This window comes from Solanum lycopersicum, chromosome 11, assembly GCF_036512215.1.
Source record: "Solanum lycopersicum chromosome 11, SLM_r2.1".
Taxonomy (NCBI): Eukaryota; Viridiplantae; Streptophyta; class Magnoliopsida; order Solanales; family Solanaceae; genus Solanum; species Solanum lycopersicum.
The window spans coordinates 59,122,003-59,145,477 of NC_090810.1; the positions used below are offsets into that span (position 1 = coordinate 59,122,003).

The window sequence follows — 23,475 nt, forward strand, 5'->3', positions numbered from 1 at the left end:
CTCTCCCCCTAATGTTAGAAAATCTAACATTCATTCCAAAAGTTCATCTTTGTGCGTGGTGGAGTAATTAAAATCATAACCGCACATTCAACATTTTAGATGAAAATTATATGGTTCCTGACCCTGAACCAATTTTAATGGGGAAACCTTGTTGGTTTGATGCATACATGTGTTGCTACATGTTAAACAAAATTATCTCATACCAAATCATATTTGGGAGTTTTGTTCTCATAACCATGATTTGGCTATAATTGGAGGCATACAATTTCTGCTAAAATCAACCAGCATTATCAATATAATTTCATAGTTTGGAACTATGCTCTTAATTTTAACAATTTGAGCAAACAACCTTACAAAAACCAATTTGTAAGTTGACAACAAAATACATGTGACCATCGCATAGATGCATCAATCATATAGTTGCAAATGATCCACATGACAGGTGAACGGGCCCATATTCACCCTTTTATATGTTCCAAAAATTTTTAGGGGATTACAGTCCCGACCTTAGCTGGTACAATGATCATTTTATCAAGAGAACAAGCAACACAAGAGAATTCTTGAAGAATCTTTATTTCTTCATCATATAAATCATCTGAATTCTCAATCACGTTTGTATTACATTTAATCGGAATGGTCAACCAGTCATGCCAACTGATCTTTATTTTAGTACACTTATAATTTACTTTTACATGTGATTTCATCAGCATGTACATGTTTGTATGGAACAAACAAGAGGAAAAGTGGGGTAATCTTTTACATAAACATTATAACCCTTTTCGGTTGTAGTGATTTATAGTCTCAATATTTATTTTCATTCATCCGAAACTTAAAAAGTTTCTTTTAAGACTTACTACAACCCCAATATTATTCCTCTGATAATAGCACAACTCGTTAGAGCTTGCAATTAATTTTGTGTACTATCAGATATTGCATGACAACATCCCTATGGTGAGCATCTCCTTCAAGGAGGAAATTATATTATTATTTCATGGTCAAAATCATTACGAGCAAGACGTCTTTCTTGCTTTAATTTTGTTGTACCATAGGTACACAACCAATGACAAATTTGTATTGCCACACAATAATGACCACAATCCTTATAGGCAAAAACTATTTCTTTCTTTTGCCCTTTCGGTAGTTCATACCATAGTGACATATAAACCGTACAATACAATTAGCCATTTCTGCCAAATAAAATTTATTTCCTCTCAAATCTCCCGTAAAAATGAGAAGTGACATGTATCATTTTTTCTCAAACCTTCCATAGAGGTGAGTTGTGACATATATCCAACCCATAATGATTTTATCACATCTGGACCCATTCTCTTATAGAATGGTCGAGCATTCACGATACTCATTACAAGTCACATTCTCTTCAAGGATTGGACTAATTATTTATATGTACTTCATAAATTTGCATTATAAGCACATTGTCATGGCTTTAAAATTCATCATATTTCCATGACACACCTCAACATCACTTTGAAAGATCAAGTGTACCATCACTTTATCTTCTTGTCTTTTGATGGAGGATTTATAAATTATTGGGTTGATAACATTCACAAGTCCAATGTCCTTTCATACCATTTTGATAATGAAAACTGCCTTCACATTTTGAAGGACTATTTGGAGAACCCATAGTGTTCTTCCTTTTATAATTACCACAATGATGACTATTATATGTATGTCCCTCCACGCCCTTATTCATATCATTAATCATTTGTCATCTTTCAGACTAACATTCACTGCTACCACATTCGTATGATTGAATGGAGCAAGTTAACAGGCGGATTTCAGAGTTATTACATGTTGCTACCACATTCTTTTCAAGGAATGAAGCAAATTCAATAGAACGAATTTCAAGACTTTTCATCAAAGCCTAGTCATCATTATATCATCATTATGGTGCATTGACTCAAACTCAATGTCTTATCCATATAAGGCGTTTTACGCCATAATTCTATGGGACTTGAACCCAATCACGGTGCATCAAAACTCAAATTGATGTCTTACCCTTTTGGTGCGATAGAACTTGAATCTATCGTCTTATCCTCAAATATTTTTCATTATGGTGCATCCGGACTTTAACCTGATGTCTTACCCTTTTGGTGCGATGAAACTTGAATTCATCGTCTTACCCTTAACCAACGGTATAATAAATCGAAGTACAACATGACTCATCCTTTGAGTCTTTCAAAACAATCAAAATAACATTCAAATTCATGCTATTAAAATTTTATACCTTCTTCTATTTAAGAAATTTTGTATAGCATGTCATATTCAACCAATAGTAGTATATGTCTTCGGTTCCTGATAATTGTTAGTGACTGAATACTATTTTATTCTAAATCATAAAAATATTCTAGAAAATACATACCTGATTTTATGCATATAATACTTTGATCTTCATAACGAGATCAACCAAAACATGAGTTAAATAAAAAGTAAAACTCAATCTTAATTGGCTAGAGACTCGTGCTGATAACGTGTTATAAAATCAAGCTCATAAGAGATATAAATATAAAGAGATGAAGACAAGAGAAGTAAGATGGAAGATAAGACTTTCTTCTTATTCAAGTGTATATAACTTTCATATATCTATATTACAATAGTGAATGAACAACCCTATTTATAGAGTGAGAAATCACTTCAAAGGTCACCATATTAAGTATCATAATAAATAGATACATTCTTATCCAAAAAGGTTCATGTAACCTAGTGAATATGAATGATTGTTCATGTACCAACCTTATGGACTATCCACTCATTCAATGAATTTATAACATAGAATACAATTTTTTGATGTACGTTGATAAATAAATTCATTTTTCTTTCAATTTTACTTGTTTATCATTTCAAATATAGATCTTTCAATTTTGCTTATCCCTTTCAACATATCAAGAAAAAATAATTATTTTCTTCATAATTTACCCTTAGCATTAACCACTTAATTTCTAAATTATTTTTCAAGACCAATATTAAACATTCATTAGTAAGAATAGTACGATAAAATAATTATATCAATTATTTTTTATTAATTAATGTTTCAAATCCAACTATAGCAACTAAAAATAAGCATAAAAAGTAAATTTTATAAATATGTCAAATTTTATATAAAAAAAAAATACTAATCATCCCACCACCATTTTAATAGGAATAAAGTAATCTTAATTATAACTAATATCTTAAATCAAATATGAATGGACTTATTATTATAATATACCACGTATCAAACACTCACTTGTGGAAATTATAAACAAACAATAGGGACATTTATGTAAATTCACATACACAGAGTGCCGCACAGAAAGCCCTAGCTGATGTGCTCTCACCACTATAAAAAGTCCCTTCATACCTCGCTTGAAACCCTACTTGTGGTTTGTGTTATTATTCTCTATACGCAGCCAGGGTTTTAGCAAAGCTCAGAAAAGGTTAGATCTAATGTATTTCTCTTCATTTTGTTGAGTTTTTGTTTCATATTATATGATATTGATGCGAAAATCTGGTTATAGATTTGTGTTTTGATACTAATTTGTGAAAACTAGTATGTATTTCTCTAAGATTTGTTTATTGCATGTTGATGTTATGAGATTGAAATTTGTTTTAGATCGATTAGAAAATCTGGTAATAGATTTGTGGTTTGTTACTGATATGTGAAAATTAGTATCTATTTCTCTTAGATTTGGTCATCATGTTGATTATATGAGATTGAATTTTGTTTCAGATTGTATGATATTGAAGCGAAAATCTGGAATAGATTTGTGTTTTGTTAGTAATTTGTGGAAACTAATATGTATGTCTCTTAGATTTGTTCCATCATGTTGATGATATGAGATTTGAATATTTATGTGACTTTCGGTTTAAGTTGAATCTAAATCGTCATAGATTTGTCTTTGTTTTATGTTGAAAATATGTGATTTGTATGTTCATAGGATTTCCAGTTGAAGTTATAACATAGTCGTTAGTGTTTCTCTGAGATTTGTCTATATGTGATTTATGAATATATTTATGGAATTTTCAGTTTTAAGTTGTGGTAGATGAGTGTGTTACTCTGAGATTTGTTTATTTTTGTTGAAGATGCATCATATGAAATTGTATGAGCTTATTCGTTCAATTGTTTACTCTTTAATGGCTTTATAAACTATATTTTGTTGATTCTGAGGTTGAATCGTCATGATTTGCGCCTTTATCTGAGTATAAACCCTGTTTTGTTCGAGGTTGATGCTTTAATACTTGCTGAATTGTGTTATCTATGCCGTTGTATCTTAGATCTGTTGATTTTTTTGAGAAGACTTGCTCTTTATTAAGTAGGTCAATAGCGGGTGTATAGTGGATATATTAGTTAATAATGTTGGTTTTAAAAAATCATTTGAGTATAAGCAATATGCTTAACGAAGTAAGAAATTATGCTGATTAATAATGAATGGTTCTAAGAATCTTTCATTTGTATGTATGCTTTCAGAGTAACAAAACTATCAATTTCTTTGGTTTGCATTTAATAGTACATCTGTTAATCTTAAGTCTGACATTTGGATCGAATAACCCATGTGTTTCTTACCATGACTGGTGTTCTGTTCAGTTTTAAGACATCATGGGTAAAGAGAAGATTCATATCAGCATTGTTGTCATTGGACATGTCGACTCTGGAAAGTCGACCACTACTGGTCACTTGATCTACAAGCTTGGTGGTATTGACAAGCGTGTGATCGAGAGGTTTGAGAAAGAAGCAGCTGAGATGAACAAGAGGTCATTCAAGTATGCATGGGTGCTTGACAAGCTTAAGGCTGAGCGTGAACGTGGTATTACCATTGATATTGCCTTGTGGAAGTTTGAGACCACAAAGTACTACTGCACTGTGATTGATGCTCCTGGACACAGAGATTTCATCAAGAACATGATTACTGGTACCTCTCAGGCTGACTGTGCTGTCCTCATCATTGACTCCACAACTGGTGGTTTCGAAGCTGGTATTTCCAAGGATGGACAGACCCGTGAGCACGCATTGCTTGCTTTCACCCTTGGTGTCAAGCAAATGATTTGCTGCTGTAACAAGGTCTGTTTTATTTTAATTAGTTATGTTAATTGAAAATTGCTGTTCTTACGTTTTGCTAATTATGTTGTATGCCTTCTGCAGATGGATGCTACCACCCCCAAGTACTCCAAGGCTAGGTACGATGAAATTGTCAAGGAAGTTTCTTCCTACCTCAAGAAAGTAGGATACAACCCTGACAAAATCCCCTTTGTCCCCATCTCTGGTTTTGAAGGAGACAACATGATTGAGCGATCAACCAACCTTGACTGGTACAAGGGCCCAACCCTACTTGAGGCTCTTGACCAGATTAATGAGCCCAAGAGGCCCTCAGACAAGCCCCTCCGTCTTCCACTTCAGGATGTCTACAAGATTGGAGGTATTGGAACTGTACCTGTCGGTCGTGTTGAAACTGGTGTGATTAAGCCTGGTATGGTTGTCACTTTTGGTCCAACTGGTCTGACCACTGAGGTTAAATCTGTGGAGATGCACCACGAGGCTCTTCAGGAGGCACTTCCTGGTGACAATGTTGGGTTCAACGTCAAGAACGTTGCAGTTAAGGATCTTAAGAGAGGTTACGTTGCCTCCAACTCCAAAGATGACCCAGCGAAGGGTGCTGCTAGCTTCACTGCCCAAGTTATCATCATGAACCACCCTGGTCAGATTGGAAACGGATATGCCCCAGTGCTCGACTGCCACACCTCCCACATTGCTGTCAAGTTTGCTGAGATCTTGACCAAGATTGACAGACGTTCTGGTAAGGAACTTGAGAAGGAGCCCAAGTTTTTGAAGAATGGTGATGCCGGTATGGTTAAGATGATTCCCACCAAGCCCATGGTTGTTGAGACCTTTGCTGAGTACCCACCATTGGGACGTTTTGCCGTGAGGGACATGCGTCAGACTGTTGCTGTTGGAGTTGTCAAGAACGTTGACAAGAAAGACCCTACTGGTGCTAAAGTCACCAAGGCTGCCCAAAAGAAGAAGTGATGTGTTTTTGATGAGATTCTGCATTGATGAACTAGTTTTGTTTAATTGCATTAGCTATTTTCAATTTTGTTTTGAACATTTTACCAGTCATAGATTTGGCTCCAGAAGCTTTTGTCATGGTTCTCTAGCCTCTTTTGAGGATAGTGGAGTTATTGAGCAATTTGGTTTGATCCAAGTTGCTTGATGAGCTGTGACAAAAGCATCTCTGATGCCTTTCTACTTTCTGGTTTTTATAGCGAATTCCCAGATAAGATGTTGAGACGGTTTTAATATGTTATGCTTTTTAAGTTATCTTTTATCCTTCATTATCTTCCTTCTATCATTTTGGTTTGAGTTGTGTTCATTGCAAGGTGTTATTCTCTGTGTCATTTGAGATTTGCCATTGCTGAACTGTTGCTTTGATTGTCTATGCATTTTTCAAATGAGTTTCTTATATGTTTAGACTTTGTATTTTTTCTATTCGAGTCTTTCTCCATAGTTGTGGGATCTCTTAAAGACAGGTGACAGTGTCATTTCATTCATGGTCCAGCGTAAATACCAGCTATACCTAAGATGTAACTTAAGACTTTCATCTTGTTCATTGTGCAATGACCAAGAATGATCAGATGTCATTTCTTTAATCTAACGCACATCTTGATTATTTTATCCTAACTTCTTTGGTATCATTCGTTTCATTATGTGCATCATTTGAGGCTGGCCTCATTCATTCATTGGAAACTTTAAGTTTAACCGAGATAGACCACGTGAGCATCATGAAATCCAGTTTCATGAAACCCCACACCTAAAAAGAGGTGGAATCACATATTTGTTAAAAGAGTTAAGTCTTGAGTTTGTATTGTCTTCAATTGAATTTCTTAAATGTTTCTCTTGTTTATGTGTGATTTATAATTTGCAGAATCTATCCTCCCCAGTTCAATTCAATTTCTTAGGCACTATGCTTCAATTTTACATGACAATTTGAGAAATTGTTTCTTCCATTGATCTATACACAGCTGTTGTGGGGTTTTTACTTGCTCAAAACTGTTTGGTTCTTTGTACAGAAAGCGTGTATCAATTTTATCCACCATTTTGTTTTTCTCGTCCTCTTATATCACAACAAGCTTTAGCTAATCTAAAGACTATCAGAATAGTACTTTTCAGTTTCATTTTAATTGTTGTTTTAATCCTTTTTACATCCATTAAGAAAATAATAAATACAAGGTATAATTATTTTGAGTTATCCTAATTCTTACCTGTTTCTCTTTTTGGAGCATCGAGCAATACTTTTTTTAAAAAAAGAACTACTTTAATGTTAAAGGGTATAATTGAAAACAATTGCTATATTTTTAATCTTGAAGTTCTCAAGTAACAATTATTTTGGGACAATTTTGAGCTAAAATACAGATAGCGGGATGAGTAATTGCAAAATTCATTCCAACATGAGTTGTAGTTGTGGTGAAATAGTTAAAATTTCTTCAACTTTTAAAAAGTATTACCTCAAATATGAACACTGCAATACGTGAATCCAAATTTAATTGAATGTCAATAGTAACCTCATTAGAAGGTTTGTTACACAAATCTAAGCTAAATTTATCACAGTCCCCAAAAGTACATAAACAAAAACTAAAAGAAAAACCAAATTAAGTACTCTTTTTTTTCCAAGTTAGAATCAAGCAGCCTTTGCTGTACAAGACAAACAAAGACCACAAAGAAGAGCAACAATAAGATCTAAATCAGTTTCATTTATTTTCTCCCTAAACTCTCTTTCATTGCTTCTCACTTGATCTGTTTTCCATTTTCCTCCCATTTGAACTCTTAGCTTTTTCATAGCCTCTCTTCTTCCAATGTGATCCGTCATCCTACAATTTGAACAGAAGAAAATAATTTTATAATTATACGCGAATCAAATATACTATAAAGTCATAATTCCAAAAGTACAATAAAGCTAAATGCTGAAAACTATAATGATTGAACTCAACAAATTTAAATCCTGAATTTATCTCTTCAACTGATTTCAGTTCAAATAAACTATCTAGAGTCTAGACATATAAAAAATAGAATTAAATCTCTCCTAACATTTCACTATATATCATGTTTTTGAAACTAATGTTTAGTCTATATTATATATATTATATGTTTTTTCTATAATAACATTTCACTATACAAACCAGGAATATATAGACAAACAACTAAATATTTACAAAACCTATACATTTAACCAAAAAAAATGCAATAAACATAGTTACTAGCACTTGATATCGTTATCCTACGATTTAAATCCATAAAATTTAAATCTTAAACCATTCACTATAGAAGCCAGAAATATATAATACACTTTAACCAAAAAAACTATACTGAATATTCACAAAAAAGGTACATTTGACAACGCTATCCTGGGATTCAGAATTCATAAAATTTAAATTTTGAATTCGAGAAAAATTACTCTTTGCATAGAGGAAGAGGACGTGTGATCCCTGCAAGACAAATTGGGAGTCCATTATTTGCTTGATGATTTAAATTGGATGATGACATTTTTTTTTTCTTGAAAGAGTAGATGGAATTTTTTTTCTTAGATTTAAAGATAGAGAAGGAACGAAAAATTAAAAGAAAGAGAAAAAACAGAGAGGAAGGTAAAGCATTAAAAGCAGATATAAAGGACCTTTCATTTTCTTTACTTATAGTGGGCACAAAAGGGGAATAGTTTATATTAGTTACGTAGATATTATGACGGGATAATTAAGATTTTTTATTTTAACGAGAGATTTTAAGTTTGAGTTTTTGAGAATGAAGACAATCTTATTAGAAGCGTTTTTGTGGCTTGAACTCGCGTTGTGGAACCTGAGCTCCACGATGGCTCCTAATCTATTATACAAGTAAAGTTTGGTTAAAAACTGACTGATTTTGATTTAAATAAACTTCAGTATGATCTCCACTTTCCGTAGGGCGAATAAAATTTAAATTTAAATTTAATGATTCATTTTTTATATTTAAATCGTTGCATTGGTTATACTTAGTGTAGATGTGAATTTTAAAATCAAAGATAGATTTAAAATTTAATTTATAGATTCGTATAGTGGCCTTTTAAGTTAATAATTAGTATTATAGGGAGTTTTTAGCCTGAGGATACCCCTTTGCCCTTACAAAGTTCACTTAACTCTAGAAAACTATATTACTCTTAAATAAAATAATTGCGTACATAATTAACATTAAATTTTTATTTTATGACGTTCAATACTGTAATTTAACTAATTTATACGTAAGCAATAATGCTTATGAAAAGAGAAAGTGCTCATAATTAAGATTTTCTTCTCATTTTCATAGCTCAATCACATGCCTAGAATATATTTACATATTCTACAATCCATCTCAAAATATTAGTCACATTTTAATTTTATTAATTTTGGAGCAAAATTAAATTATATTACTTAATATCTCAGATAATTAAAAATTATATTTAAAAAATCTATTACGTCATAATTCTTCCCATATAGTAAAAAAAAAATTTGATATAGTGATCAAAATTCAAGATGTTAAATCTTGAGAAACAAACAATAATATATTCTATGAATTTCTAATTCTATTATGATGTGTGTGTATATTTATTCTTCCTCTATCAAGAGAAGATACCTAAATATTTATTATTAAGATAAACTATATTTACAGCCAACGAAGAAGTAGAAAGAAACTCGAACTGACTTAGCAGCAATAGAGGCAAACATGTCTCCAAAGTAGATAACAAGGCCAGAATAAACGAGAATTGCTTCTCCTTATAAGAGAGATAAGAATGTAACATTACTGCATAGACGGTTTATCAAACAAACAACATACGTAAGTAAGTAGCATCTTAAATAGAATCTAGAGCACGCTGAGTCAGTTTTACTACTCTGAATCCATGACAGAATAGTCATACTAGGATCGGTGTTGTACACCATCCGACAAGAGAAGTGACGAGCAAATTGTTAAACAATGCTCAGCTATGAACCAAATAAGTGAACATATGAAAAGGAAGTGAACAAACAGCAAGATACAATGCTATACAGCTTAAGCTACAACGAGATATCGTGCCTTGCCTGTTGTCTGATTGATGGAAAAGATTGGAATACAAATAAATTAGAACACCAAAACAACTAGCAAATGTCACTCAAACACTGATATAATTCAAAACTAAAATAAAGTCAGTCATACGAGTGAGTGAACCTACAATATCGATCTAAATCCAGTATAAAAAGAAATACGTTTTCTCTACTAAACATATCCCACCATAACCTCATGGTTAGCCCGCAATGTAGAAGAAAATGATCCACGCCCTCATTCACCTCTTTACACATATAACACCAATAACTCTTGACGATAAAGACAGATTGTTTCAACGAGGTTGTTCATAGAGTAACTCAAAGGTTGAGTCTCCGACCACGCACTACACAACAATCAATATTGATCATAAAAGCACCTCAAGAATCTAGCCTTTGAACTAAGAAACATAAAGCATTTTCGATACTTATATGATACATACAGGTAATAAAAGAACTATATCAGTTAACCATCAAACATGAAGAACAAGGTATGGTATAGAAAGACAAAAAAAGTCATGTATAAACTACTTATTTTACTTCTTGAAAGAAAACAATATGTTCCTCTCTAGCTTGTTATCAGCCATACAAACAATTTCAGCCTGTGGACACTACATATAGTCGTCACACAGGGGCAGAGCCAGGTGGGAGTTCATGGGTTAGGACGAACCAGTAGCTTTTTCCTAGACCCTATATTTGTACTAAAAAATTATGTAATTACTTTGTGAACGCCTAATAAAAACTGATTGACAATTCTATGGTAAGGAAGGGGAAGGAAATATAGAACCCCCAAAATCCTAATGTTATCTCCGCCTCTGTCGTTAGGTTCACTTCGCTAAAGAATCTATCAATCAGATATAGCATTTGACATTATTACCTAAAGTTCTCTACTTGATTTAACGATATTGATATTCAGGAGCGGAGTCAGATAGGACCAAAGGAATTCCCTTTCGACAGAAATGCAGCCTAATAGTCAATGAATTGAATTGAGAATTACAAGTCAAAACAACTTAGTTATTGCTATCATTTTAAGCTTCAATAGAAGAAATTAGACAGTTTGACCCGAACACTAGTTATAAAAATAAAATTAAAAACTAGTTAACCCAGTTTTCCAATTTTTGATTAGGGAAAAACACCAATGGCATATGTAATTGATTGTATTTGTACCTAATTTGAAGATGTTTCTTTTATTTATTTTTCTTTGTCACTTTTGCTTATTTTGCTGACCTTTCAAAATGGAAAAATTACGTGAATTAGTACATTTTAATAAATAATTATTGATTTTAGCAAAAAAATTTATTTATCATCATTTATAGTAATACTATGTTAAATCTGTAATATACATTAAAAGTGAATTATGTATGCAATATATATGAATTATATGTGTTTTTAAAAATATATTATTTTTGTTTGGTTAAATTTGACACATTGTATTATAATTGTATTAAAATGTGTGATAAATGAATTATGTATCATTAAAATTTGTATTATATGTGAATAAAAATTGTTTTTTGTAATATGAATTAAATTTGTATTATAATGAATTAAAAAATGATCAAATATAAAAAAATATTATTGCTATAAATGATAACTATTTTTTTATTATAGTATATTTATGTAAGTTTCCCTTTCAAAATTTGCTTATTTTAAAAAATAAAGTATCTTTTAACTTATTAAAAATAGCTCAAAATATCATCCTTTACATTACTTATTAATAAATTGACACATTTCAATAACACTTGATAATAAATAAAGCACCACTTAAAATATATAAATGTTGATATATTATATAGTTCGATTAAACATGCAATAACAGATCATAATTATTTTCTTGATATATATTTTTTAAAAATCTTATAAATTTTTTTTAAAATACATAAAAAATTATATTTTTATCAATTCGATTCAATCCCCCCCCTTTTTTTTACTTAATACCAATAAGAGCGAAGGTGATTGTTAAACTTTTCTTGGTAAGTGGAAAATCATTTTGATTAAATATTTTTTAAAGTATAAATATATTAAATAAAATAATATTTATTAATTCAAAATCAATTAATCAATTAGACAAATGATCACATACTCAACTTTTTTTAAAGCAAGAGACAGTATAAATGTTTTTCTGTCTACTGCCAAACTAATTTCATTTTTTTCCTTCTATATGGGACAAAATTCTTTTCATTTTTTATTCACAACTTAAACAAAAGTTCATGGAATCAAATTCAATTTATACACAATAAAGAAAATTCAATAATTCCCTCCCTTAATAGTTAATAAGGTATAATGATATATTTTTTAAAAAAATATGTAAAAAAGAAAATGTGGTATTTCTAGAAATTTTACATAGTTATATATATATAAGATGTACTTAGTTAATTGACAAGTTATATTCTAAAATTGTTAGAAATTATTATATCTAAACAACATACATAAGTCACGTAATTAACTCTTAATCATCTTTGATTTTCATTATTGTAATTTTAGTTATGAACATTGCCTCATATTATGAATGTGTAGAGAATTCTAGTGTTATAATTATCCTCCTTTAAATTGCTAGCACTTTACATAAGAGTATAACATGTATACATTCTTTGACTATGTTATATAGAACTTATGAACCATTTAAAGTATATATATATATATCTTAAAAGTTTTGATCTTGTAATCAAATACTATCTTATTATGAGATTGAGTTGAGTTATTTGATCATGTTGATTAGTTATGTATAAATTTATTTATTTTCGTTAAACTTAAATCTTGAGATTATTTTATTTCTCAAATAAAGTTTTCTATATGATAGCTTGTCCTTAGTTGTATATATTCACCATTCCTTTGATGATCTTTGTTGGAAACAAATTTTAAAGGAACAGAAAATAAATTAATAAAGATCGTGAATTCTATTGATTCCTTAATTTTACTATGCTAAGATTTTTTCATGATTCAAGGATCGTATATGGCTTATTTCTCGAACTAGGATGATTTACATTTGACTTCCCTATATGAATAATTCATCTCCTAAGATTTATCCATAATTCAAGGACCGAGCTTATCTTTTGAACTATGATGATTTAGATTTGACCTCTCTATATGAATAATTCATCTCATAAGATTTTTTTATGATTCAAGGGCCGTTTATGGTTTATTTCTCGAACCAGGATGATTTAGATTTGACCTCTCCATATGAATAATCCATCAATTTGTGGGGTATTCGAGATCTTTATCTCTTTATGTAACTCCCTATATGAATAATCCATCAATTTGTGGAGCATTCGAGATCTTAATCTCTTTATGAAATTTTCGAGATGTTTTTTAAGAGATTTAGTATTCGTTATATATGAATTATCCATGAATTTGTGGAGTATTCGAAATCTTGATTTCTTTATGGAACTATCTATATGAATAATTCATCAATTTGTAGAGTATTCGAGATTGTGATCTCTTTATGGAATTTTCGAGATTATTTTAAGAGAATTTAGTATCCGTTATATAGGCATAAACTGAAATTTAAGGTTGACTAGCCTCCAAAAATACTAATTTGAGTCGAACACAATTTGCAGAATCCAACTCAATTGAACCGCATCTTACAAAGTCCCACAAAATTTCATTATTTACATCTTTACAATTGTATTTCTAAGTACATCTAACATAATATCTCTTGATTTAGTTTAGTTAAACGTGGCAATTTCACTAATAACTAGTTGTCTAACAACATTATATGACTTCATGAAAGATGTCAATATTTTTTTATGAAACATAACACTCTCAATCCTTATTATTATCGCTTGATTATTGGGATGTATATATTATATATAAATGTCAAAGATTTTGATCAAATTAAAAAAAAATTTAAGTAAGTTTGGAGTTAAAAAATATTTAGAATACAATTTTTTGATGTATGTTGATAAATAAATTAATTTTTCTTTCAATTTTATTTGTTTATCATTTCAAATATAGATCTTTCAATTTTGCTTATCACTTTCAACATATCAAGAAAAAATAATTATTTTCTTCATAATTTACCCTTAGCATTAACCACTTAATTTCTAAATTATTTTTCAAGACCAATATTAAACATTGATTAGTAAGAATAGTACGATAAAATAATTATATCAATTATTTTTTATTAATTAATGTTTCAAATCCAACTATAGCAACTAAAAATAAGCATAAAAATTATATTTTATAAATATGTCAAATTTTATATAAAAAAAATACTAATCATCCCACCACCATTTTAATAGGAATAAAGTAATCTTAATTATAACTAATATCTTAAATCAAATATGAATGGACTTATTATTATAATATACCACGTATCAAACACTCACTTGTGGAAATTATAAACAAACAATAGGGACATTTATGTAAATTCACATTCACAGAGTGCCGCACAGAAAGCCCTAGCTGATGTGCTCTCACCACTATAAAAAGTCCCTTCATACCTCGCTTGAAACCCTACTTGTGGTTTGTGTTGTTATTCTCTATACGCAGCCAGGGTTTTAGCAAAGCTCAGAAAAGGTTAGATCTAATGTATTTCTTTTCATTTTGTTGAGTTTTTGTTTCATATTATATGATATTGATGCGAAAATCTGGTTATAGATTTGTGTTTTGATACTAATTTGTGAAAACTAGTATGTATTTCTCTAAGATTTGTTTATTGCATGTTGATGTAATGAGATTGAATTTTGTTTTAGGTCGATGAGAAAATCTGGTAATAGATTTGTGGTTTGTTACTGATATGTGAAAATTAGTATCTATTTCTCTTAGATTTGATCATCATGTTGATTATATGAGATTGAATTTTGTTTCAGATTGTATGATATTGAAGCGAAAATCTGGAATAGATTTGTGTTTTGTTAGTAATTTGTGGAAACTAGTGTGTATGTCTCTTAGATTTGTTCCATCATGTTGATGATATGAGATTTATATATTTATGTGACTTTCGGTTTAAGTTGAGGCTAAATCGTCATAGATTTGTCTTTGTTTTATGTTGAAAGTATGTGATTTGTATGTTCATAGGATTTCCAGTTGAAGTTATAACATAGTCGTTAGTGTTTCTCTGATATTTGTCTATATGTGATTTATGAATATATTTATGGAATTTTCAGTTTTAAGTTATGGTAGATGAGTGTGTTACTCTGAGATTTGTTTATTTTTGTTGAAGATGCATCATATGAAATTGTATGTACTTATTCGTTCAATTGTTTACTCTTTAATGGCTTTATAAATTATATTTTGTTGATTCTGAGGTTGAATCGTCATGATTTGCGCCTTTATCTGTGTATAAACCCTGTTTTGTTCGAGGTTGATGCTTTAATACTTGCTGAATTGTGTCTTATCTATGCCGGTGTATCTTAGATCTGTTGATTTTTTTGAGAAGATTTGCTCTTTATTAAGTAGGTCAATAGCGGGTGTATAGTGGATCTATTAGTTAATAATGTTGGTTTTAAAAAATCATTTGAGTATAAGCAATATGCTTAACGAAGTAAGAAATTATGCTGATTAATAATGAATGGTTCTAAGAATCTTTCATTTGTATGTATGCTTTCAGAGTAACAAAACTATCAATTTCTTTGGTTTGCATTTAATAGTACATCTGTTAATCTTAAGTCTGACATTTGGATCGAATAACCCATGTGTTTCTTACCATGACTGGTGTTCTGTTCAGTTTTAAGACATCATGGGTAAAGAGAAGATTCATATCAGCATTGTTGTCATTGGACATGTCGACTCTGGAAAGTCGACCACTACTGGTCACTTGATCTACAAGCTTGGTGGTATTGACAAGCGTGTGATCGAGAGGTTTGAGAAAGAAGCAGCTGAGATGAACAAGAGGTCATTCAAGTATGCATGGGTGCTTGACAAGCTTAAGGCTGAGCGTGAACGTGGTATTACCATTGATATTGCCTTGTGGAAGTTTGAGACCACAAAGTACTACTGCACTGTGATTGATGCTCCTGGACACAGAGATTTCATCAAGAACATGATTACTGGTACCTCTCAGGCTGACTGTGCTGTCCTCATCATTGACTCCACAACTGGTGGTTTCGAAGCTGGTATTTCCAAGGATGGACAGACCCGTGAGCACGCATTGCTTGCTTTCACCCTTGGTGTCAAGCAAATGATTTGCTGCTGTAACAAGGTCTGTTTTATTTTAATTAGTTATGTTAATTGAAAATTGCTGTTCTTACGTTTTGCTAATTATGTTGTATGCCTTCTGCAGATGGATGCTACCACCCCCAAGTACTCCAAGGCTAGGTACGATGAAATTGTCAAGGAAGTTTCTTCCTACCTCAAGAAAGTAGGATACAACCCTGACAAAATCCCCTTTGTCCCCATCTCTGGTTTTGAAGGAGACAACATGATTGAGCGATCAACCAACCTTGACTGGTACAAGGGCCCAACCCTACTTGAGGCTCTTGACCAGATTAATGAGCCCAAGAGGCCCTCAGACAAGCCCCTCCGTCTTCCACTTCAGGATGTCTACAAGATTGGAGGTATTGGAACTGTACCTGTCGGTCGTGTTGAAACTGGTGTGATTAAGCCTGGTATGGTTGTCACTTTTGGTCCAACTGGTCTGACCACTGAGGTTAAATCTGTGGAGATGCACCACGAGGCTCTTCAGGAGGCACTTCCTGGTGACAATGTTGGGTTCAACGTCAAGAACGTTGCAGTTAAGGATCTTAAGAGAGGTTACGTTGCCTCCAACTCCAAAGATGACCCAGCGAAGGGTGCTGCTAGCTTCACTGCCCAAGTTATCATCATGAACCACCCTGGTCAGATTGGAAACGGATATGCCCCAGTGCTCGACTGCCACACCTCCCACATTGCTGTCAAGTTTGCTGAGATCTTGACCAAGATTGACAGACGTTCTGGTAAGGAACTTGAGAAGGAGCCCAAGTTTTTGAAGAATGGTGATGCCGGTATGGTTAAGATGATTCCCACCAAGCCCATGGTTGTTGAGACCTTTGCTGAGTACCCACCATTGGGACGTTTTGCCGTGAGGGACATGCGTCAGACTGTTGCTGTTGGAGTTGTCAAGAACGTCGACAAGAAAGACCCTACTGGTGCTAAAGTCACCAAGGCTGCCCAAAAGAAGAAGTGATGTGTTTTTGATGAGATTCTGCATTGATGAACTAGTTTTGTTTAATTGCATTAGCTATTTTCAATTTTGTTTTGAACATTTTACCAGTCATAGATATGGCTCCAGAAGCTTTTGTCATGGTTCTCTAGCCTCTTTTGAGGATAGTGGAGTTATTGAGCAATTTGGTTTGATCCAAGTTGCTTGATGAGCTGTGACAAAAGCATCTCTGATGCCTTTCTACTTTCTGGTTTTTATAGCGAATTCCCAGATAAGATGCTGAGACGGTTTTAATATGTTATGCTTTTTAAGTTATCTTTTATCCTTCATTATCCTCCCTTTATCATTTTGGTTTGAGTTGTGTTCATTGCAAGGTGTTCTTCTCTGTGTCATTGGAGATTTGCCATTGCTGAACTGTTGCTTTGATTGTCTATGCATTTTTCAAATGAGTTTCTTATACGTTTAGATTTTGTATTTTTTCTATTCGAGTCTTTCCCCATAGTTGTGGGATCTCTTAAAGACAGGTGACAGTGTCATTTCATTCATGGTCCAGTGTAAATACCAGCTATACCTAAGATGTAACTTAAGACTTTCATCTTGTTCATTGTGCAATGACCAAGAATGATCAGACGTCATTTCTTTAATCTAACGCACATCTTGATTATTCTATCCTAACTTCTTTGGTATTCGTTTCATTATGTGTATCATTTGAGGCTGGCCTCATTCATTTATTGAAAACTTTAAGTTTAACCGAGATAGACCAAGTGAGCATCATGAAATCCAGTTTCATGAAACCCCACACCTAAAAAGAGGTGGAATCACATACTTGTTAAAAGAGTTAAGTCTTGAGTTTGTATTGTCTTCAATTGAATTTCTTAAATGTTTCTCTTGTTTATGTGTGATTTATAATTTGCAGAATCTATCCTCCCCAGTTCGATTCAATTTCTCAGGCACTATGCTTCAATTTTACATGACAATTTGAGAAATTGTTTCTTCCATTGATCTATACACAGCTGTTGTGGGGTTTTTACTTGCTCAAAACTGTTTGGTTCTTTGTACAGAAAGCGTGTATCAATTTTATCCACCATTTTGTTTTTCTTGTCCTCTTATATCCCAACAAGCTTTAGCTAATCTAAAGACTATCAAAATAGTACTTTTCAGTTTCATTTTAATTGTTGTTTTAATCCTTTTTACATCCATTAAGAAAATAATAAATACAAGGTATAATTATTTTGAGTTATCCTAATTCTTACCTGTTTCTCTTTTTGGAGCATCGAGCAATACTTTTTTTAAAAAAAGAACTACTTTAATGTTAAAGGGTATAATTGAAAACAATTGCTATATTTTTAATCTTGAAGTTCTCAAGTAACAATTATTTTGGGACAATTTTGAGCTAAAATACAGATAGCGGGATGAGTAATTGCAAAATTCATACCAACATGAGTTGTAATTGTGGTGAAATAGTTAAAATTTCTTCAACTTTTAAAAAGTATTACCCTAAATATGAACACTACAATACGTGAATCCAAATTTAATTGAATGTCAATAGGAAGAAAACTTAACCTCAGTAGAAGGTTGTTACACAAATCTAAGCTAAATTTATCACAGTCCCCAAAAGTACATAAACAAAAACTAAAAGAAAAACCAAATTAAGTACTCTTTTTTTTCCAAGTTAGAATCAAGCAGCCTTTGCTGTACAAGACAAACAAAGACCACAAAGAAGAGCAACAATAAGATCTAAATCAGTTTCATTTATTTTCTCCCTAAACTCTCTTTCATTGCTTCTCACTTCATCTGTTTTCCATTTTCCTCCCATTTGAACTCTTAGCTTTTTCATAGCCTCCCTTCTTCCAATGTGATCCGTCATCCTACAATTTGAACAGAAGAAAATAATCTTATAATCATACGCGAATCAAATATACTATAAAGTCATAATTCCAAAAGTACAATAAGGCTAAATGCTGAAAACTATAATGATTGAACTCAACAAATTTAAATCCGGAATTTATCTCTTCAACTGATATACAGATTTCAGTTCAAATAAACTATCTAGAATCTAGACATATGAAAAATACAATTAGATCTCTCCAAACATTTCACTAATTTATCATGTTTTTGAAACTAATGTTTAGTCTATATTATATATATTATATGTTTTTTCTATAATAACATTTCACTATACAAACTAGGAATATATAGACAAACAGCTAAATATTTACAAAACCTATACATTTAACCAAAAAAAAATGCAATAAATATTCAAAAAGAACTATATTTTAACGACATAGTTACTAGCACTTGATATCGTTATCCTACGATTTAAATCCATAAAATTTAAATCTTAAACCATTCACTATAGAAGCCAGAAATATATAATACACTTTAACCAAAAAAAAACTATACTAAATATTCACAAAAAGATACATTTGACAACGCTATCCTGGGATTCAGAATTCATAAAATTTAAATTTTGAATTCGAGAAAAATTACTCTTTGGATAGAGGAAGAGGACGTGTGATCCCTGCAAGACAAATTGGGAGTCCATTATTTGCTTGATGATTTAAATTGGATGATGACATTTTATTTTTTTTCTTGAAAGAGAAGATGGAATTTTTTTTCTTAGATTTAAAGATAGAGAAGGAACGAAAAATTAACAGGAGAGAAAAAACAGAGAGGAAGGTAAAGGCATTAAAAGCAGATATAAAGGACCTTTCATTTTCTTTACTTATAGTGGGTACGAAAGGAAATAGTTTATATTAGTTATGTAGATATTATGACAGGATAATTAAGATTTTTCATTTTTAACGAGAGATTTTAAGTTTGAATTTTTTAGAAGGGATAATGCTCAAGTACCCGCTTAACCTATGCCCGAAATCTCAGAGACACACTTATACTATACTAAGGTCCTATTACCACTGAACTTATTTTATTAATAATTTTTTACCCCTTTTTAGCCTACGTGGCAATATCTTGTGGGCCCAACGATGATTGATTTTTTTTTTCAAACTAGTGCCACGTAAGCTAAAAAGGGGTAGAAAATTACTTATAAAATAAGTTCAGGGGTAATAAGACCTTAGTATAGTATAAGTGTGTCTCTGGGATTTCGGACATAGGTTGAGGGGGTACTTGTGCATTTTCCCTTTTGAGAATGAAGACAATCTTATTAGAAGCGTTTTTGTGGCTTGAACTCGCGTTGTGGAACCTGAGCTCCGCGATGGCTCCTAATCTATTATACAAGTAGAGTTTGGTTAAAAACTGACTGATTTCAATTTAAATAGACTTCAATATGATCTCCACTTTTCGGAGAGCAAATAAAATTTAAATTTAAATTTAATGATTCATTTTTTATATTTAAATCGTTGCATTGGTTATACTAGTGTAGATGTGAATTTTAAAATCAAAGCTAGATTTAAAATTTAAAAATTTAAAATTTAATTCATAGATTTGTATAGTGGTCTTTTAAGTTAATAATTAGTATTATAGGGAGTTTTTAGCCTGAGGATACCCCTTTGCCCTTACGAAGTTCACTTAACTCTAGAAAACTATATTACTCTTAAATAAAATAATTGAGTACATAATTAACGTTAAATTTTTATTTTATGAGGTTCAATATTGTAATTTAACTAATTTATACGTAAGCAATAATGCTTATGAAAAGAGAAAGTGCTCATAATTAAGATTTTCTTTTCTCATTTTCATAGCTCAATCACATGCCTAGAATATATTTACATATTCTACCATCCATCTCAAAATATTAGTCACATTTTAATTTTATTAATTTTGGAGTAAAATTAAATTATATTACTTAATATCTCAGATAATTAAAAATTATATTTAAAAAATCTATTACGTCATAATTCTTCCCATATAGTAAAAAAATATTTTGATATAGTGATCAAAATTCAAGTATGTTAAATCTTGAGAAACAAAGAATAATATATTCTATGAATTTCTAATTCTACTATGATGTGTGTGTAGTTATTTTTAGTGGAATAATAATAATTTCGTGATAAAAATAATTAAATATATAAACATTTTGGGTGATGGGATTTTAAAGCATATGATATATTGAATCCATGGGGTCCAAGCCATGATGAATGTAGGCTTTATTTACCAAAATAATTGAACTTTATTATATATATATATATATAAATAAAAAAAAAAGATTCCATTTCCAGGCCATGCCTTCTTGTCACAAAAACAATTTCATTCCAAATCTTTTAATTTCCCCCTATACCACAATAATTCCGGTACAAATTTTTTTAGAAATTTAACGGGGGTGGCTCGACAGTATTACGAAAAAGACATACATTTTTTACCCCTAAATTTAAGGGGTCTTATTTTTAATAATAATAGGTTATAAGTTATTTTTTAAAAAGAAATATTGAATACTATTTGTAGAAAAAGTAAAGTTTTCATGATAATGAAGAAATTATTAGAAGAAATTTGACATATTTGGAGTACTATATCATGAAAAATAATTTAAAATAAGAATAGTTATATTATCAATTGAAAACTAGAAGAAATCAATTATACAAAAGTTATTAATAATTCAAATTTAAGGCCTGATTTCTGCTTTAGGCCACTAATATGCTTGAGCCGCTCCTGATCTCACGTAAAGAAATCAAGGATTTATTGATAGTATTGATCGTATTGATAGGTTAATCAATACCTATTACTAGGGGTGTACATGACCGGGTTGGTTCGGGTTTTTCAAATATCAAATCAAATTATTTGTGTCGATTTTTTGAATTTATAAACCAAACAATACCAATAAAACTCAGGTTGTTCAACTTCGGGTTTTTTCAGGTTTCTTCAGATTTTTTGGATTTTTTTTGATTTTCGAGTTTTTGCGATAAAGTATAAAAACATATAATTTACTTACACTTCAAATATTTCTTTAGTTCTACCAAAATGCAACTATCTAAGGTATTTCTCAAGAAAATAATAAAAAATATGATATAACTAATGACACTAATATATCCAAAAATAATAGTAATAATAAAATCGCGTAAAACAAATATTGCAAATTAATAAGTCATAATGAAATTGATCATAATTTAAAGTACTAAATCATGCTAAAATAAGTTTAGTAAGTATTAGTTACATGACTAAATATTAAAAGAAAGTAAAATTAGATCATATATTTTAATCGTCTACATTATGTAAAATTAAAATACAAATATTTAATATTATTGTCATTCTTAGGGTGTTGAATTAATTTTCTTTTTGAATTAGGATTTAATTTGATATTTTTCTTAAACTTTATTAATTACCAACATGTATAGACTATAATCTTATTAGATCATTAAGAATTCTAACTTGCAAACATGAAATAATTATATTTAAAGATAAAAACTATGAAAAAATATTAGAGATATTTAAAAATTATATCAAAGTAAGTATTTTTACGTATAAAATAAAATTTTAAAATTATATGTTTGGTCTCGGGTTTTTTTTTTTTTTTTTATAGTTGAAACCAAACCAACCCAAATATAATCGGATTTTTTTCCTACACCAAATCAAGTAAAACCAAACCACTAGTCGAGTTTTTTTTCGGTTTGACTCGATTTGCGATTTGATTCGATCTTCGGTTCGATTTTGTACATTCCTACCTATTACTACTATGATAATAATAATATTTATGCAATTATAAATAATCTAAATCCTAGTTGTACTATAATTCTAATAATAATCCTAGTTGTAATATAATCTTAATCATAATATGATTATAGACGAAATATAATCCTAATTAACATAAGTAGTCTAATCCTAGTGTGACTCTAATTCTACAGCAGTGTTGTAAACTCGTCTGTCCGCTTCGTTGGACCTATTCCTTTGACATGTTTCAATCTTCAGTTTCTTTCTTCATCAACACTTGTTGTAGACACGTTAGTCAACTGCGTTGGACTTGTTGTTTTGACATGTTCCAATCGTCAATTTCCTTCTTTTTCAACAATTTTATCATATTCTTCTTTTGTGAGTGTGTGTGGAGAGTAATCGTGATGCCTCTTTATGATTGACGTTTTTAGAATGGAGTCGAAGGCATGCAGGGTTGGAGTGTACATCGATCAATTTGATTTATTAATTTTTTATTTTTAAATAGGTTAAATCAACAATCAAATTAATAAGATATTTTTATTGATTTTGGTCTTTAACGATTCATGTTTCAATTTAACTAATTAAAAAAATACTTATAAACAAATAAATGATTTCTCGAATAATTTGATGCGACAAGATAATAATGTAACTTTGCAGAGAATTCATAAAATAGAAACAATAATAACTAACATGAAAAGAACTATATAAGTGCAACACAAAGAGAAAAA

General features: G+C 30.8%; 2 protein-coding genes and 2 long non-coding RNA genes across 4 annotated transcripts; 2 read left to right on the top strand and 2 right to left on the bottom strand.

Annotated features, from left to right (window-relative positions):
• Positions 1 to 3,238: 3,238 nt before the first annotated feature.
• On the top strand, positions 3,239 to 6,324 carry LOC138339706 (elongation factor 1-alpha-like). Its single transcript, XM_069291622.1, has 3 exons — positions 3,239 to 3,434; positions 4,583 to 5,056; positions 5,138 to 6,324. Exons 2-3 carry the CDS (start codon positions 4,595 to 4,597, stop codon positions 6,017 to 6,019), a joined length of 1,344 nt encoding a protein of 447 aa, XP_069147723.1. The 5' UTR covers positions 3,239 to 3,434; positions 4,583 to 4,594; the 3' UTR covers positions 6,020 to 6,324.
• A 1,190-nt stretch (positions 6,325 to 7,514) lies between these two features.
• On the bottom strand, positions 7,515 to 8,644 carry LOC101251062 (uncharacterized). The gene is made up of 2 exons (XR_183281.5): positions 8,442 to 8,644; positions 7,515 to 7,857 (listed from the first exon to the last, which is right to left on the bottom strand). It is a non-coding gene; the product is annotated as an uncharacterized lncRNA (long non-coding RNA).
• A 5,632-nt stretch (positions 8,645 to 14,276) lies between these two features.
• LOC138339707 (elongation factor 1-alpha-like) lies at positions 14,277 to 17,475 on the top strand. Its single transcript, XM_069291623.1, has 3 exons — positions 14,277 to 14,583; positions 15,734 to 16,207; positions 16,289 to 17,475. Exons 2-3 carry the CDS (start codon positions 15,746 to 15,748, stop codon positions 17,168 to 17,170), a joined length of 1,344 nt encoding a protein of 447 aa, XP_069147724.1. The 5' UTR covers positions 14,277 to 14,583; positions 15,734 to 15,745; the 3' UTR covers positions 17,171 to 17,475.
• Positions 17,476 to 18,662: 1,187 nt separating this feature from the next.
• Positions 18,663 to 19,873, bottom strand: LOC101255873 (uncharacterized). Its single transcript, XR_183413.5, has 2 exons — positions 19,637 to 19,873; positions 18,663 to 19,014 (listed from the first exon to the last, which is right to left on the bottom strand). It is a non-coding gene; the product is annotated as an uncharacterized lncRNA (long non-coding RNA).
• Positions 19,874 to 23,475: the final 3,602 nt, after the last annotated feature.

What these genes read in the sequence shown, in the direction of transcription:
- LOC138339706 (XM_069291622.1), top strand. Translation starts at nt 4,595, where the DNA reads ATGGGTAAAGAGAAGATTCATATCAGCATTGTTGTCATTGGACATGTC. An exon ending in TGATTTGCTGCTGTAACAAG is followed by an intron (nt 5,057 to 5,137) that starts GTCTGTTTTATT and finishes TGCCTTCTGCAG; the next exon opens with ATGGATGCTACCACCCCCAA.
- LOC138339707 (XM_069291623.1), top strand. Translation starts at nt 15,746, where the DNA reads ATGGGTAAAGAGAAGATTCATATCAGCATTGTTGTCATTGGACATGTC. An exon ending in TGATTTGCTGCTGTAACAAG is followed by an intron (nt 16,208 to 16,288) that starts GTCTGTTTTATT and finishes TGCCTTCTGCAG; the next exon opens with ATGGATGCTACCACCCCCAA.